The following is a 15724-nucleotide window of genomic DNA, read 5'->3' as shown; positions in this document are numbered from 1 at the left end:
TAGTTAATTCCTGTCCTTATTTTCTGCAAGAAGAAGCTCTAAAGTTTTGATCTTGTCTAAAATGTGATCCAATCATCACCCAATCCAAGAAGGAAATGACAAATGAGAGTATGAAATTTGCTTCTTCTTCCCATTTTTTTTTATTCTGTCTTTTTGTTTCTGCAATTATTTGGCCTTCGACTGGACAGTAGTGCATTAGTTCAGATGGGCACTTGACTAATAAAAGGGAACGAAATCCAGGGATTTGGTACAAGGGGAGCAATTGGACAATTTGACATGTCTTATCTGCTTGTTGATTGACAAGAGATATACATACCTGTTCATCATCCAGCTGCCTAACCCCCTGCTCTCTCTGGATCCCTGCCTGTGGCCTGCTGGCTTCTTCTGCTTCTGGTTATGAATTTCACTACAGTAACATACAACATGAGTATCCGCAAAGGCTATATGAATTGAACACAACACGCTTTGAATCATTATTATTACTGTACGGTATCATTTTTGGGATTTGACGGAGCAATGAATTTTAAAAGAGTGTCCAGTTTCCCAGGATAGCTTACTTCATTCTGTACCCCAAAAGATGTTAAATATAGAGCCGTGGTCCTCGCGTGTCCCCTCTCCCTAACCTCAGCCTTTTCTGGAAGGCAATTTTCTTTCAACATGATCATTGAGTTGTGTAGTACTAATTTTTTCAAAAAAAAAAAAGAAGGGTTGTGTAGTACTAATTTATTACATGTATCTGAAATGTTGCATTCTATATACAGTAGTATTCTTTTCAACAAGTTGAATTGAATGTTAGATAGTATCACAATATTAAAGCCTGAAAAATTCTTACAATTAGAATCATGCGGCTTTGTTCGACCGCTATGCATTACATTCTTGTGGTTAAACCTTCAAATAGAAGTCGGCGTAGTGGCCCAAAATACGAGTTTAGCAGCTCCTTTATTTTGAGTTTTATTCACTCAAAAAGTTTTTTTTTTATTTGGGGATATTCACTCGAAGGATTCAATAGGACTAAGGCTCCGGTTGATAACACTGAATCTGAATTTTGAATTCTGAATTCTGAAATAATTAATTTGCTGAATTTTAAACACTGAAAAGAGATATATGAATGTCTGAATTTTAATGCTGAATCTATTTATAATGTTTGATAAATATTCATAACTTAATGCTTAATAAGCTAAATTATACAATTTTGCCCTTTTATCTTTTAATCCAAAAAGGAAATAGAACCTATGGTTTAATTAACTTAAAATTGTTAGGTATGAAAATAACAATGATTGTGAAGAGTAATGCATAAATGTTTTTTTGTGTGGGAAAAGGGTATGGTTTCATTGTTTTGAGAATGGGAAAATGAGCTTTTAATACTCCAAAAGCACGTTCAATTACATTTCTCAATCTTGCATGTACTTGGTTAAAGCGTTATTCTTTTGATCTTGGATGAGAAGCATTTTGAAAATCAGACAACCAATATCTAATATTTCGATATGGTGTCATAAAGCCACGTGTGTGTGGATAAACTGCATCACATAAATAATATTTATCTGCACAAAAAAAATCAAAATATAAATGTTTGTGGATGAAAATTACTGCAAAAAAATATTATTGTTAAAAAAAAAATTTAAATAGAGAATATCAGGTTGTTTTGTTTAATTAGATAAGGATTTTGAATAGGGAATATTAGGTTGTTTAATTAAATAAGGATTTTGAAGGTAATTAACAAACAGGGATATATTTGATAGATAAGATAAAATAGTTGAAGTAAATCTCTTGACTCTTATCAAATTAAGCATTCAACTACGATTCTTGTGCTGAAAAAAATACATACAAATTCAGCACCACTTAATAAGTTCAGCAGGTGAATTTTTATTTATCAAACACCTACAATATCTGAATGTCTAAATGAATTCAATTTTAGCATTTTTTTATGTTATCAAACAGGCACTAAGTATTAATTTAGACCCAGAGTAAAAGCAAAGGCCCACTCGAAGGATTCGATAGGACTAATAAGTATTAATTTAGATCCAGAGTAAATGCAAAGGCTACGATTTCAAATATGGATGATGACATGAGGATTGAGGACGCCGCTCTTATTTTCACGCTTCAACTCTTGCACTCTGTAGTCATATCCCTGCTGTGGCTCCATTTCCGGGACGTTATCTCCCTTCTGGCTTTTGGAGGACAAGACAGAGAAGTTTCAAGTTTCCATTCCAAACAACTACGGTTGAAATTGACAGGCTCACGAGTAGCTCGATTTGAGCTAGATCAACACTAAGTTAGAGCCGAGCATTAGTATGTACGAATCGAGCTCAAGCAACCATTTGTTAGGTTCGATTACTCAACGAACCGTTTGAAAAGCTCAAATTGAAGTGAAATTATAAAAATATCCCTATATCAATTAACATCGAGCTCACTTCAAGCTCCTAGCGAACCAGAATATGGAGTGATACTCAAACTGCTTGGAAGTCAGAAACGAGTTGAGTTCGAACTCACCTTTTCCTAAGCCGAGTCAAGTTCGAGTTTCATTTTTTCAGTTCAAGCTCGAGCTTGAACTCGAGCTCGCACATTAACAAGTTCAACTCGATAAGTTCAAAACTCAACTCGACTCCTTAGCAGTCTTACACTCAACACTACCTTGGTAAAATGTTTCTCTTGCATATCATCCCAACATCGAATTAATAATTTGTACAGAGTAAATAGTCTTAAATTAGAAATTCCAAAACACTAGAATGACAAAATATACTGTTGTAATTCAAAAATCAGTTTCCTGCTCTGATACATACCAAGAACTCCCAATCTCGATCAGACGGAATATGACGCAGCTTTATTCGCTCAAACAAATATAGCAAATAAGTCAACAAATTACACTTCTGAACCCTTTTAGAGAAGCTCCAGAACAGTCATGAGTCCCCACTAGGACCAAAGCATCAAACACAAAACAGACTACTAAATCAAATTTACATCAGTTACTTTACCATTTGAAACTATGTATCTTTACCGCCCACATGGTTCTTAAACTATTTTCTGTCTCTAACTAAAAGTAATAAGTGAACTGTGCACTTAAAACCCTTGATGATTTCTCCAATCATCCACAATTACGACAAGTTTCTCTCGCGCATGAAATGTTCTATCTTCTCCACGTCTTCAGGGGCATCTACTCCATGGGCCTCGTGGTCTACTTTTATCACCTACAAAGCGAAAAAGAACAATAAAAAGGGTACTATATGAGGATAAAGAATGTACCCATCAAATCTATTCTTAATTAGGAACTCATGTGGGACAACTTCGCTTTTCTTTCTATTAATGAAACCTGCTGTTATTATGAACTCAAATCTATGCTTCTTTTTGTCTGCATGAATGTGCAATAACTGCAGTAGGTTATACAGAAGTGGGGATCGAGTCCATTTTACTACACAAGGAATTTAACTGCCTCATCCTGTGCCTCCGGGGAAAATTTATGACACCAAAAGTAGTAAAAGGAAGCATGAGGGACGAAGGCTGCAATGAACTTTATCCATTTTTCATTTTATTCCTTATTTCAATGGGAGAAGAATTTGAAAGAAAACTTAAAATAAAGCACAGAAAAGATTCAAAAGAACAAGAAACAAGGAGAATCTCCATTGCACCTTCATCTTATAGCCATTCTCAAGGACTTTCAGTTGTTCGAGATCCTCTTCCAGTTGAAGTGGTGTTGGTGTCAATTCAGGATAAATCTTTAGAAACTTTGAGTCATAGCTCTGGCCATTAAAAAGACAGAGTCAAAACTTGTAATTACATGGTTAATCTAGGCTCTTACAGTGGCACGTGCAAACAAAATGATATCATGCCGGTACCTGAATCCCAAGATGAAGCAAATATGGAAACTGAGGATTAACATTTGCTGACCTGTATCCATAAGACAGAAATGATTCCAGATTTAGTGTCTATAGCATTAGCAGCGTAATTGCAGCCGAATCGTAGAATTTAGAGCACAAACTTGTTGAATGGAATGAGCCCCCGTGAAAAATAGATGGCATAACCATGGTTATCAACCACACATTTCACACGATTCGGATCGAATGCATCTTCAGGCTTCAGGGAAGTCACTGCAGTACTAAAAACAGCATCCGGGGCACCCTAATCAACCATTCAATGGAAGTTAACATTGGTTACAATATAAAACAAAACTCAAGCAGTGTAATTTAAAAAAACAAGCTCTGATAGATATGTATCTCTAAGCTAATTTAGAGGGTTACTTCTTGGTGGTCACAAACTGACAGGAAAATAAAGTTTAAAAGGTTATGCCTCAGCAGGGGGTATAGCTAGTATTTTTTTTCCAGTGTATAGCTAGTAAATGCTATGGGAATAGCTTCCTTTCTTCTCAGCATGGTTCAAAAGATGAAAAATCAAAATTTTTCTTAATAAGGAAATTCACTTCACTGAGAGTTATGCCCAGTTCCTTTCCTCTCAGCATGGTTCAAAAGAAAAAAAATTGGAATACTTCTTAATAAGAGAATTCACGTCACTGAGCGTTGGGCCTGTTGGACTCGCACAAAGTCATAGAGTGAGAAAAGCTTATTTCTAACGCCTTACTATTTGTTGGAAAGTCAGATTTAAACATCAGATGCTTCCCAATGAGCCAAATATAACCTTCTACTGCAGATACATTCTACAGCATTAAGTATTTGTTGGCATCCATAAGTAAGAGATTCAATAGCCTATTTGTTGTTCTAATGTTCTAATCCAGTAGAAGAAAAGAAATCAAAATGACCAACTTCACCTGCAGGGCTTTGACAATGCCATCTATAATTTCAGGTTCAATCAAAGGTTCATCTCCTTGAATGTTAACAACAATATCGTACTTCTTTTCCAGCTTTTGAAGAGCTTCGTTACACCGCTCCGTGCCTGCACATCAGCAAGTATATACAGCTACACTGTCAACACGTTCAAAACTAGAGAGAAAAGCACAACAAAGGAAACAGACTGATACCATTTCGGCAAGACTCTGATGTTATTATCACATCAGCACCAAATCCTCTACAACAATCAGCAATTTTCTCATCATCCGTTGCCACCACTATACCACAAAAAAAATCCAATTAATCACGAGAAAAATTAAGCCTAAAATATAGAATACACCATATAAATGCACAACAGATTATACAAGATGAAGCCCTACCAACATGGTCCAATGAGGAAGCCATTTTAGCCCTTTCCCATGTTCTCTGATAAATCAGCATAAGAAAATCTCAGTAGCAGTTCATGCAAAAAATATATAGCCTCCCAAGGTTTATCACACTTTCTTTCTATTCATCTTTTTTCGATGTTTATTTTTTCACCATCTGGATAGCGTGGTGATGATATTCAAATGAACAATCAACATAAAACAACGCCAGGAAAGTTGGGAACTAATAAATCATGAATCGTCAACCTTTTGCAACAATCTCCAGAAATGAAAATTTAATCACAAAAATATAGAAAATTGAGGGGCGGGTAAGTAAAGAGGGTCGTGAGTAGGACCTGGATCATGGGTTTGCCGAGGATCTGAACAAGTGGCTTGCCCGGGAAGCGAGAGGAAGCAAAACGGGCGGGTATAATTCCAACGACCCGCGTCCGAAACTTCCCAGGACGGCGGAGATAAAGGTAAGCGTGAGCTCCGATAGCCACGGCTACAGCTGCCCCAACAGCAATGCCGTGAAATATCCAGGCTTTAGTTGAGCTTGAAGATGACGATGACGATGACGACGACGACGGCGTACAGATTGACATTGGATTCATTTTCTAGTGTCCAGTATGGCACTCGAATCAAGGAGCCTACTGATTCAGTACAATAATTCGGGGAGAGAAAAGAACTATCGCAAAGGTAACTTGGAGTCTGGGACAGTGATCGACAAACCCCGATGTCTAAGCTTATTTCGACATTTGTTTGTTTCTCTCTCTTTTTTCTTTCTTTTTTTTTTTGGCCTTTTCTTCCCTTCTGTCTTATCATACGTTGACTACTGCGAATTTACACAATTCTCCTTTTTTCCTTTTCGCGTACATTCGCTAAGCTTTCTAATTGAACAACAATAATTATACTGAGACACCTCTGGTCACTCGCTACCTCCTTCTTCCTTTTTTTTTTTTTTTTTTGTTTGCAAAGACGACGATAATTATATAATCTAATCTATGTTACACTAAAAGGGGGAGAGAGTAGATCTAAAGAGGTCCAAAAATAATTCGAAAGGGATTAAACTATCACTGAATCAAATTGATACACAATACATCCGTTTGAATTTTTTTTGAGCACATCACTTAAATGTGATATTTTGGTGGGAGGTAAGATTTTCACCCCCACAAAACTAGGCGGTGGCCACCAGGATGGTTCACTCAGTACCTCCCTCTAGCCCAAATTATGCTGAGAGCCCTTTGACTCGCCCCTCATGCGCTTCATTTAGTCATAATTGACTGATTAAATATATTATTATTCTAAAAATTAAAACAAAAGGGGCGAAATGTGTTTATGATCAATCAACAGGGATAAAAGTGGCCCACTCTGCAAAGCAAACAATAATAATAAGTGCATGTTGATCTGTTTTGCAGTTGGATGTCAATATGTTATGCGCTTGCAACAATAATTAAGTCGGAAGTTGAAGGCAGTTAGATTAATGTACTCATAGATTAAGAGATATATAGTTGATAGTCTTCTATTCTTGCCCTTTCAACTATCATAATGACAAAATAAACAAAGCATGAATTTTGAATCCTCGGCTTCTTAACGCCCACGATTTGCTCATCCAAAATTTGCATCACCAGTTCAAGACAATAGCAATTTATAGCGACAAGTACCCAATATATATATATATATATATATATTTCAGTACAAGAATGCGAGAGCTTATTAAATGGCCGGGAAAGCACGACGCATAATTGTGTTTTAACCAACGTTATTTTTCTTGACTTAAATAATTAATAACTCCCTGGCGGCCCACCCGATCCAGATGCAGATCAGATATATATATATATATATATATATATATATATATATATATAAGCTAGGGAGGGTTTTTTACCAAGATGATATACAAGGGTCGTCATGAATGTGATACAATGAATATTCAATAATGTTTCTTGTCCCCCCAGCTACAGCTACCATGCACCGTGTCGTGACTAATGACTTGCAGATTACCCCGGACACGTTAAACGGTAATATGTCATTACCTGGCATCCAAACAAATGTTAAAAAAAAAAAAAAGGTTCTTACTTGTATACATGTTGAAGCTGCTATATTAACACGTAGGCTCTAAAAATGTAACAAAAACAAAAATTTAGCACCTGAACTGATGCTGGATGTATAAATGTAGGACAAATACAGTCCAAGTATGACCTAAGGTTTTTCCAACAGAACTTACCGAGTTACAGCAGCATTAAATTCCCTACTCTTTCCTCAAATTATGGCTGAAAATCCTCGATAGCTTCAACACCTTAAGCGATGAGCATTTTGACACTGCTGCTACTCCGCCATGGTTCAGAGGATTCCAAGGCAGACTGATGATCAATCATGCACTTAGCAATAAGAGCTTGAAGCACCAATTCCACCCCGCAAGTCCCACCAAGGAAAGATCCAGGGCAGAGCATCAAGGTTCCTGGCTAAAGGTCTAACTGGTAAGTTTCCCTGATCTATTTTTTGAGAAGCAATATTATCGCCATAATTGTAATTGCACAATTACTAGAAACTCCAGGAAGAAGCATTCGCATCATGGATCGTCTCTGTGATTCCTAATTGCTGCTGCTCTACGACTGTGAGAGATGGATGCTCGGAAATTGCTTGATCAAGCAGGCCTCCTCAGTGATGAAACCCTATCATGGCTTCTGTATCCATTGCTATCACCACCATCTTGATGACGTCTCCAATCCTTCATAGACTTCTTCCCTGAGCTAATTTTTCCATGTCTGACAGTTTTATCATCCCCACTCTGCTTCACCTTCTTAACAGCCTTCCTCTGAAGTGATTTCTTCCTCTTCTTTCCTGAGGAATGTTCACTGTCATCTCCAGAAATTGGATTTCCCCGGGGAAGTGGTTCGTCATCCTCATCACCCAACTCCCAGTTACAATATATCTCCCTGTGATCACCATTTTGTTCAGCCAGTGGCTCTCCCGCACCTGGAAGCAACTTCTTAAATGTCACCTCCCCATTAGATCCTCCTTTCCGTTCTAGCAGCGCTGCATCTGGCCTTATAATGGTACCAAGAATGCTCCTGTTGGGACAATTGCCCAGAATAGCTCTTGCATTTGTCAGAGAACTGAAAGCCATTGCAAAAGCAGATCTAACCTGCAAAAGCCAACATAAGTTAGGGTCGGTCTGAGAATCAATCATGATTAAAACTGATTAATACCAACACCAACTCCTAGGTGCATGAAGATGTCAGAAACGTAATGCACGAAATCACATGGGTCTACATCATAGGAATTATAAGAACTTCAGTTTCTGGAAACTTGACAAAGATCAGAGGTAAGACAAACATTTTTATGATATGGTGGACGATGGCTTGCTGTGCTTGAATACAGTTGAGGACCATTTCTTTCCTCCAGACAAAAATAGATGTAAAATCAATGATGATTACTTCTAAAATCAACAGGATGACATGAGAATCAGCAAATAGAGCAGATAGTTTTGCAGGCAATTTCTTGTTTCCTAGCCATAATGTACAGGCAGCTATAAATCAGTGGATAGGGTACAAAGTAGCTCAAATAGCATTACTTTTTGACTTTCCTAACTACGTGATGCTAAACCAAGTAGAAATGGAACCCAAAGGAACTCTCAGTTTCTGTTCCTTTGGCAAATTGACTTGTTTTAGCAGCCAACATCTGGCACATGAAAAGAAACTCAAAATAGAGAATCATAAATGAACAAGGGGATACCTGGAAATAGTTGAAGGAATTTTTTCCTATGTCATTCTCTGGGGCCTACAACAGTAAAGGCATCAGATTCATAAGATAATGTCGATCACAAAAAACATACCTACAAGATAACATAGTTCTTTTTGAACAAACCAACCACCTCCCCGCCCCCCCCCCCCCCCCCCCCCCCCCCAAACACAAAAAAAAAAAAAAAGGGAAAGAAGAAGAAGATAGATCATGTAGTCTTGGACTAATTTGCATTCTTTATGCAGAGAATCAAAACAAAAGCTATGTTGCCACTTCACATTCTTTATGCAGAGAATCAACAAAAAAAATCTGATATATCCTTTACCAGCTGAATCTACTTAAACTTTCAACAGCATGAAATTGAAAGAGCATGCATCCTATGAGGTTTTGAATTGAAGATAATGCATGTCTTCAATTCACTCAGGAACTGAATAAATTCCTTCAGCAGCTCAAATCTGCCCCAAACTAATTGTAAAGCCCTCTGCACTGTCCTGATGGACATACTCTTGGGACAGCAAGAAATTCAGACTCGAGCAGTCCAAGCTCAATAACAAATCAAGAAATAGAAAAATTGTTATCCAGCTGTTTAGAAATTTAAGACCAGTCCATCTGCAACTCTGAAAGTAACAAGATAGAAAAGTATCATGAATGAAGACACATTAAAAACTTCAAATAACCTGCGGATCCTGAATGGAGATAACAAAAGGTTTTCCCTTGATAGAAAACCTGAAACATTAAAAGAGACGGATATAAAGTTCAAATTACAAGCTTAAGCCAAAACGAAATAACGGCAACAAATAAACAAGTACATAGGATAAGTTTCTCACCCTTTCCTGCTCTTCAAGAAGAAGGTGCCTTCTCCATTGCAAGATACACCAACATCAGCTGTATTCAGTTTGCGGCCATACATATCGAAAAAGTTCACCTATCGTTCAAAGGAAACAAAATATCAACTACTTAAAAGTTCTTATTTCCCTGTACTATTTTCAAAAGCATTAACTTAAAACCAAAGACTAGCCACAAATACAAATATTTGACTTTTGGCTCATGCATTAGATACTAAAGTGTAACTGTAGTATGAATAAATTCAACTTTTGGCACATGCAATTAAATGCTAAACTGCAGCTGCACTATAACAAAACGGCTAACATGACAAGCATAAGCATTAGTAGTATATGTTATGGGAAACACACCAGAAGAACTCCCAGATTGTGTTCCGGAGAAGCTTGGCGATAATTATAATTCTGCATAATTAAATACCATGAGACAACGAAAAACAATCAAGCATTAAAAGACAAGGGAAGAAGGGAACCAAAGTAATCAGCAATCAACTACTCATACTAATAAAATCAACTAACTTTCGGTGCAGTTAGGAGTTTGCATCAGACAAGCACCATGGAGGTGCTATTGCCAACTTCTCATAACATAATATATCAGAAAAGAAAATGAATTAACTTTTAGTCCAGTTACTCTCCTCTTTTTACTCCACCAATAATTAACTAATGTCAGTATCCCATTCCATTATTACTTTGTATCGCCACAAACCTTGATTTTCCTTCACAAAAAAGGCATTTCACAATTAATGATCTTCAAAATGTCAAGCAGCAAGCAGATGTTAATTACGTAGGGCTATACTTTGAATAAGAAAAAGTAAGGCAAATTGTAATGGCCGAAATTTGAATGACGAAAAGAAGAAGATAATCCTTTAGCATGACATCTGAGCATTGAGACTGGCTTTACAGAAAATATTGACAACCACAATGTGAATTTACTAGAACGCCTTATTGATGTACATTTCTTCCAAACTTGACTAAATTACCTGCAGCATAGCTATCAGCATGGTCAGCAGCGCGTAGGAACCAACCCCACCACTATACACCTACAGGATAAAACCAGAAAAAAGAAACAATTACCTTAAACCCCACAAGCAACGAATATAAGAACAAGAACAACCAAGTAATAGCAGGTAAATCAATTGGAGAGTAAAAAGTAGAACACCACCTCATTCAACTCTCTCTGTTGTAGAAATATTTTCAAAATTAAACATAATGGTCGCAGAGGAGGCCATTTAGCTACAGCATCCTAAAAGACAAAAGACCAGTGATTAGTAAAGGCACTAGATTATCCATGCAGATACTATATTGGTCCAAAAGATATCCAGAAACCTTTATAAAGTCAGCAGCTTTTGGTCCATTTTGTACATCAAAACTGCAAAAAAGGGAAAAAGAATATCACATTTTAAGAAAATAATAGAGAACTTATGAGTGCCTACAAGAAAGTTCCTTATTCTTTCTTATATCCAAGACCACAAATACATCAAGGTTAAACAACAGATCGATGCTTCAGCGGAAGAGCTACTTTCAACTATGCTCAATCAGACGAATAGTGATGAAATTGGAACTGGCACAGCAAACCCTTCATTAATTATTCAATCAAAACAACAGTTAATATGCATGCGAATCTAGACAATCAGAGTTCTTGCTTTCTGCTGAATTGGAGTAAGATCAGCAATATTAGCCAGGACATTTTTGGAGAATAGACCTTATATCAAATGCGAAACCACTTCTTTTCTCCACAAATTTGATAATTGGCACACGAGCCTTTGCAATCACCTAATAGAATAAAAAAGCAGTCATGCCAAAGCTGGTCAAACGAGAAAGTTTTCACCAAAGAATACATTCAAATGTTACATTTATCTGACCTGAATCTTCTTTGCAATTCCTCTTTGTGATAAGGCTCTAGAAAGAGCTTGCAAACCAATCTGAGGACGAGAAATTTTGGAATCCAATATCACAACCTGTCATGCACCACTGGTGTTAAATAAGTTCAACTTTGATATTTCATCTACAACTAATCAGTTTTCAAATAATGTAAACAATAACCTAAGAATCGCTTTCCAGAATCTGAAACACAAACTAGAATAAAATGAGTATCCACTTCCCTGTCAGTTTGTCAACAAGAAGCAAAGCTTTGTGATCAAATTATGTATGTAAAACTAATATAATCAAGCAACTTGAGGAACTTCAATCACATCTCAAGCAAGTAGAAAAGGATTGACAGCCCACATATTCATAAACATACGACTAGTAAAGTCAGATTTATAACAATGAAAGAATATGTAGGCAGGTGGAATCAACACAAACAAGACACATCAAAATGAGTCCTTAGCATGTAGGACTACAAAAGCTAGTTAAACACACAAAACAATAAACCTAAGCTCCTCACTTTAACTTTCCTTTTTGCATTATCAATTTTATTCTTTGGGGAAATGTGGACTTGGCAAATTGAAGGTAAAGATACAGAAAAGCACATGGGAGTAGTCAAATTACATCAATGTCGCTTGTAGGAAGATAGAGCCCCGTCTTGAATGACCCAAAAACTTCTGGCTGCAAGATCAACAGAGACACATTAAAATGCAGTTGCAGAAATTATAAGTTGAATTACATACTTGCATGAAAGGGACGATGGCTCGGGATAGAGGTGAACCTTGCAGTTGGGCCAGATATATCTAATAACATCAAAAACAGCATCTATAGCTTCATTCCGAGATGCCTGCTCTTCTGGAGTTGGAGATAGAAAGTCACAAAAATCTAGTATTTCTGCAACATCAAAATCAGAAGACTAAATCACCAACTCACATCCCCGGACAGAGTGCTCTGCCTCTCTCCTCTCTCTTCATAGCAGCTCATCAATACACAAAACAGAAAATCCCCACATTGTGTAGGTGGAAATACTCAATACCCTAAACCAAAACTTGGAATGAAAAAACCTAAAACTGTGTCCAAATCCAACACCATTAAATTTTTTTTAATCTAAATTATTTCTTTTGTGTCTAGTAGAATCTTTCCAACGACTGGTAATCGAAAAGCTGAAGCATGAACAATTCAAGTTCACCACTGATGCTCCAGATAAACTTCAAAGCAACTGGCTTCTTCCAATTACGTAAGCAATAGCACTATAATTTCCATAAATGCGGAGGAAAAGTGCAGTTAAAGAGATAATATCAAACTCTAAATGCTGACAAAAAGATACCTTTATGGAGCTGAAGCATGGGACTTTTGAAGCGACAGTTAGCTCGAAACCAATTCCCCTCCAGTCTTCTCTCCCGCTCCGGCTCTTTTACTGGTGTTGCAGCTGGAGACGCCTCGGGAGTCGGAATTGGAGTATCTATAACATTCTCTACGACATCAATAACGTCGAGGGAGAAATATTCAGGAGCAGCGGTTTCAGTTGTCGAGGACTGAGTAGATAAAAGAGAAATTTCGTTGCGGAAGACAACATAGGGTTCGGCTTCATCTGGGTTTGAAGACGAACATGGCGGCGACGAAGTTGGCGGCGGTTCGTCGGTGTTGGTAGTGAGACTCAGAGGACTTAGGGTTTCGTATAAAAAAGTTTCCGCCGTTTCCATTGCTACTGCCGGTGGTAGTTCAAGACTTCAAGCTCAATGTCCCAACTGGCCGGAAGGAGTTCAGGAGTCGAGCCAATGGCGCAACTCTTATGATGCTTTGGGTCGGGTCTTTGTAGGGTCAGAAGACGGGTTGGTTGAATTCCAATGTGGTCCATTTCCAGTTACTCAGTTTTGGGTCGGGGGTTGTGAGCTGTGCGGGTTTGGGTCACAGTTAGTCTAATCACTAATATAGACTTGTTTGATTTTTTTTTTTTTTTTTTTTTTTTTTGTAATAGTTGTTAATACATTAGCGGATTAGCCTAACCAAATATACTTCTTATCCTGTGCACTTGCACCAGTTCTTTTTTCAAACCTGTCATTGAATCTTGAAAACAAAGATGTTCATTTAGTAGATAAAATTTATAATCTCTTATAAAAGTGTAATTATTTGAAAATAATTTGAGACAGTAGAAAATATATGCTAAAATTAAAAATTATAATGGGGACAAACAAAAGTCCTGAACAAAATGTTTTAAACATTAAATCAAAAGTCAATGTGATAATGAAACATTAAAACAACAATTTACCTTTTTTAAAAAAGTTCTCTACTCTAAATATACTAAACAAAAGCACCTAATGACTAATTAATTAATCTTCTTGAATAGAAAAATAGTGATTCTTCTTAGATAACTCGTTTGCACAATCATTTGCCTGTTGGATCATTATTGTAACTCACGTTGATAGAAGCCAAAACGAAAAAAGGAAAATATTCTTTGCATCCTATTTTTTGTTATTTGTACTCTCATCGTTTATTTTATCATATAGTCTAACAAATGAAAACTGTATGATTAAAATGATAGTGAAAGTATGATTAATAAAAATGGAAGTGCAAATAACATTTCTCAAAAGAAAAAAGAAAAAAGAAAAAAAAAAGAGTTGAAACATGAGCCTTTTTGCTTATATGAAAACAGTAATTTCTAACTCTAAAAGTATACAAAAACAGGGAAAAAAAAAGATATAACAACAACCCCGTCATTGAGCGATCTCTATCCAGTATAATATCCAAAACGTGGAATGATAATTCTTGAAGTGCTAACAATTTTTCAAAATAATTTGTACCATCCCATCCGATGACCAAAAACTAAATCCTCAAGGATTTTCTTATTAAAGAAAATGAGTGTGTATATATGTGTGTGTGTTCCCTTGTACAATTTCGCATAGTGTTTTGACGAGACTTGAGACTATAAATGAACTAAATCGAATTGAAAATTTGATCTAATCAATTAAACTCGACTCAATTTTATCAAATTCGAACTCGATGAACTTTGAAACTCAACCTCAAATTTGAGCTTAATGGCCCTAATGGAGTCGATGAAAACAACAAAAAAAAAACATGTAAATTTGGACGGGCGGGCTGTTTTGATTATATGTCCTGTGGAGAAGCATCCCAATTGACACAATCAACTCCCCTTCTCCCTCACCCAATTCGATAGTTTTCCTTTCAATTCAAAAAGAAAAATATGAGACTTGTAGCAATTATTTTGTTAAAAAAAATATATAAGATAGGACCCTAGCACAAACTAAGAGCTGTCTCTGTATCATGGTATGGTTTATTCGTTGAAGGTAGGGCAGCATCAGATGAGATGGGAATCTGTTGCAATCTGGAAAAGATAGAAACTTCTCTGCACATTCATTCATGTATAATAATTTCTACGAAAGAGCAGTATTGCATAGATTTGGATTGAAAGTTTTAAAGCCAGAATGAACAGCGAAAAATTCAGAAATCATACCGATTCAACCAAACCGATTTGATTAGACCGCTTTTTCATTACAAACAGTAGTGTTAATTTGAATGCCCAACCAACACCAGGTACAGGAATAGGACATTTATATATAGTTGCTGATGATCTTCACCGTTGTACCCAATAGTTAGTGTTTTAATGTCCTCCACGTGCAGGCGCTTAACAATAGTGTACTGTACCCTCAGCAGCTCAAATACAAAGAAGAAGAAGAAAAGGTTGCAAGACACAGAATTGTTCTGTAGCGACAGATATAACGATTCTGAAGCTGGAAAGAAATGGTCCAAGTTTCTCGAGTCATTCTTGAGGCAGCAGAACAAGATGTTAATTTGTCCCTCATTTTTCTATTGTCCCAAAATATACACTGAATCATTCATTTTAGTCCAATTTTACTTGAAATGTTCAATTAAACGCAAAGTAGAACACACACACACACATATACATACATACATATATATATATATATTCAAGAGAAATCCACAGAGGAGGAGTAACATTTCATAGATCAAAAGGAAAAAGCCTAATTCGAATTGTCATTCTACAATTGCCAACTTCCACAGACATTTTTGTAGCCAATAATAATAATAATAATAATACCATAGCTGGTTAATAATCTTCTGCGATTAATGGAATAGCAAAATATGAAAGATAATG

The 15724-nt window shown here is 36.6% G+C and overlaps 2 protein-coding genes across 3 annotated transcripts; both read right to left on the bottom strand.

Annotated features, from left to right (window-relative positions):
- Positions 1-2795: 2795 nt before the first annotated feature.
- Positions 2796-5925, bottom strand: LOC113690874 (3-deoxy-manno-octulosonate cytidylyltransferase, mitochondrial). Its single transcript, XM_027208980.2, has 8 exons — positions 5497-5925; positions 5156-5201; positions 4967-5053; positions 4757-4881; positions 3974-4113; positions 3831-3882; positions 3624-3734; positions 2796-3185 (listed from the first exon to the last, which is right to left on the bottom strand). Exons 1-8 carry the CDS (start codon positions 5752-5754, stop codon positions 3093-3095), a joined length of 912 nt encoding a protein of 303 aa, XP_027064781.1. The 5' UTR covers positions 5755-5925; the 3' UTR covers positions 2796-3092.
- A 1215-nt stretch (positions 5926-7140) lies between these two features.
- On the bottom strand, positions 7141-13409 carry LOC113690726 (uncharacterized). Of its 2 annotated transcripts, XM_027208737.2 has the most exons (13): positions 12917-13407; positions 12371-12483; positions 12214-12270; positions 11586-11681; positions 11426-11496; positions 11050-11092; positions 10886-10966; positions 10704-10763; positions 10078-10128; positions 9712-9809; positions 9562-9610; positions 8879-8923; positions 7626-8288 (listed from the first exon to the last, which is right to left on the bottom strand). In XM_027208737.2, exons 1-13 carry the CDS (start codon positions 13290-13292, stop codon positions 7788-7790), a joined length of 1641 nt encoding a protein of 546 aa, XP_027064538.1. In that variant the 5' UTR covers positions 13293-13407; the 3' UTR covers positions 7626-7787. The 2 variants fall into 2 exon arrangements, with proteins under 2 accessions (XP_071907412.1, XP_027064538.1); XM_072051311.1 differs by lacking the exon at positions 10078-10128 and having other exon boundaries at positions 7141-8288; positions 12917-13409.
- Between the last annotated feature and the right edge of the window lie 2315 nt (positions 13410-15724).

Source organism: Coffea arabica, chromosome 5c (assembly GCF_036785885.1).
Source record: "Coffea arabica cultivar ET-39 chromosome 5c, Coffea Arabica ET-39 HiFi, whole genome shotgun sequence".
NCBI classification, from domain to species: domain Eukaryota; kingdom Viridiplantae; phylum Streptophyta; class Magnoliopsida; order Gentianales; family Rubiaceae; genus Coffea; species Coffea arabica.
This window is presented reverse-complemented; position numbering and strand designations above follow the sequence as displayed.

Excerpts from the sequence above, each read along its gene's own strand:
- LOC113690874 (XM_027208980.2), bottom strand. The coding sequence starts at position 5,754 with ATGAATCCAATGTCAATCTGTACGCCGTCGTCGTCGTCATCGTCATCG. Across the intron at positions 3,883-3,973 it reads GGGCTCATTCCATTCAACAA|GTCAGCAAATGTTAATCCTC; the intron begins GTTTGTGCTCTA and ends TTATGGATACAG. Across the intron at positions 3,186-3,623 it reads AGAATGGCTATAAGATGAAG|GTGATAAAAGTAGACCACGA; the intron begins GTGCAATGGAGA and ends TTCGCTTTGTAG.
- LOC113690726 (XM_027208737.2), bottom strand. The coding sequence starts at position 13,292 with ATGGAAACGGCGGAAACTTTTTTATACGAAACCCTAAGTCCTCTGAGT. Across the intron at positions 10,967-11,049 it reads AAGCTGCTGACTTTATAAAG|GATGCTGTAGCTAAATGGCC; the intron begins GTTTCTGGATAT and ends TTTGTCTTTTAG. Across the intron at positions 8,924-9,561 it reads TCTCCATTCAGGATCCGCAG|GCCCCAGAGAATGACATAGG; the intron begins GTTATTTGAAGT and ends TTACTGTTGTAG.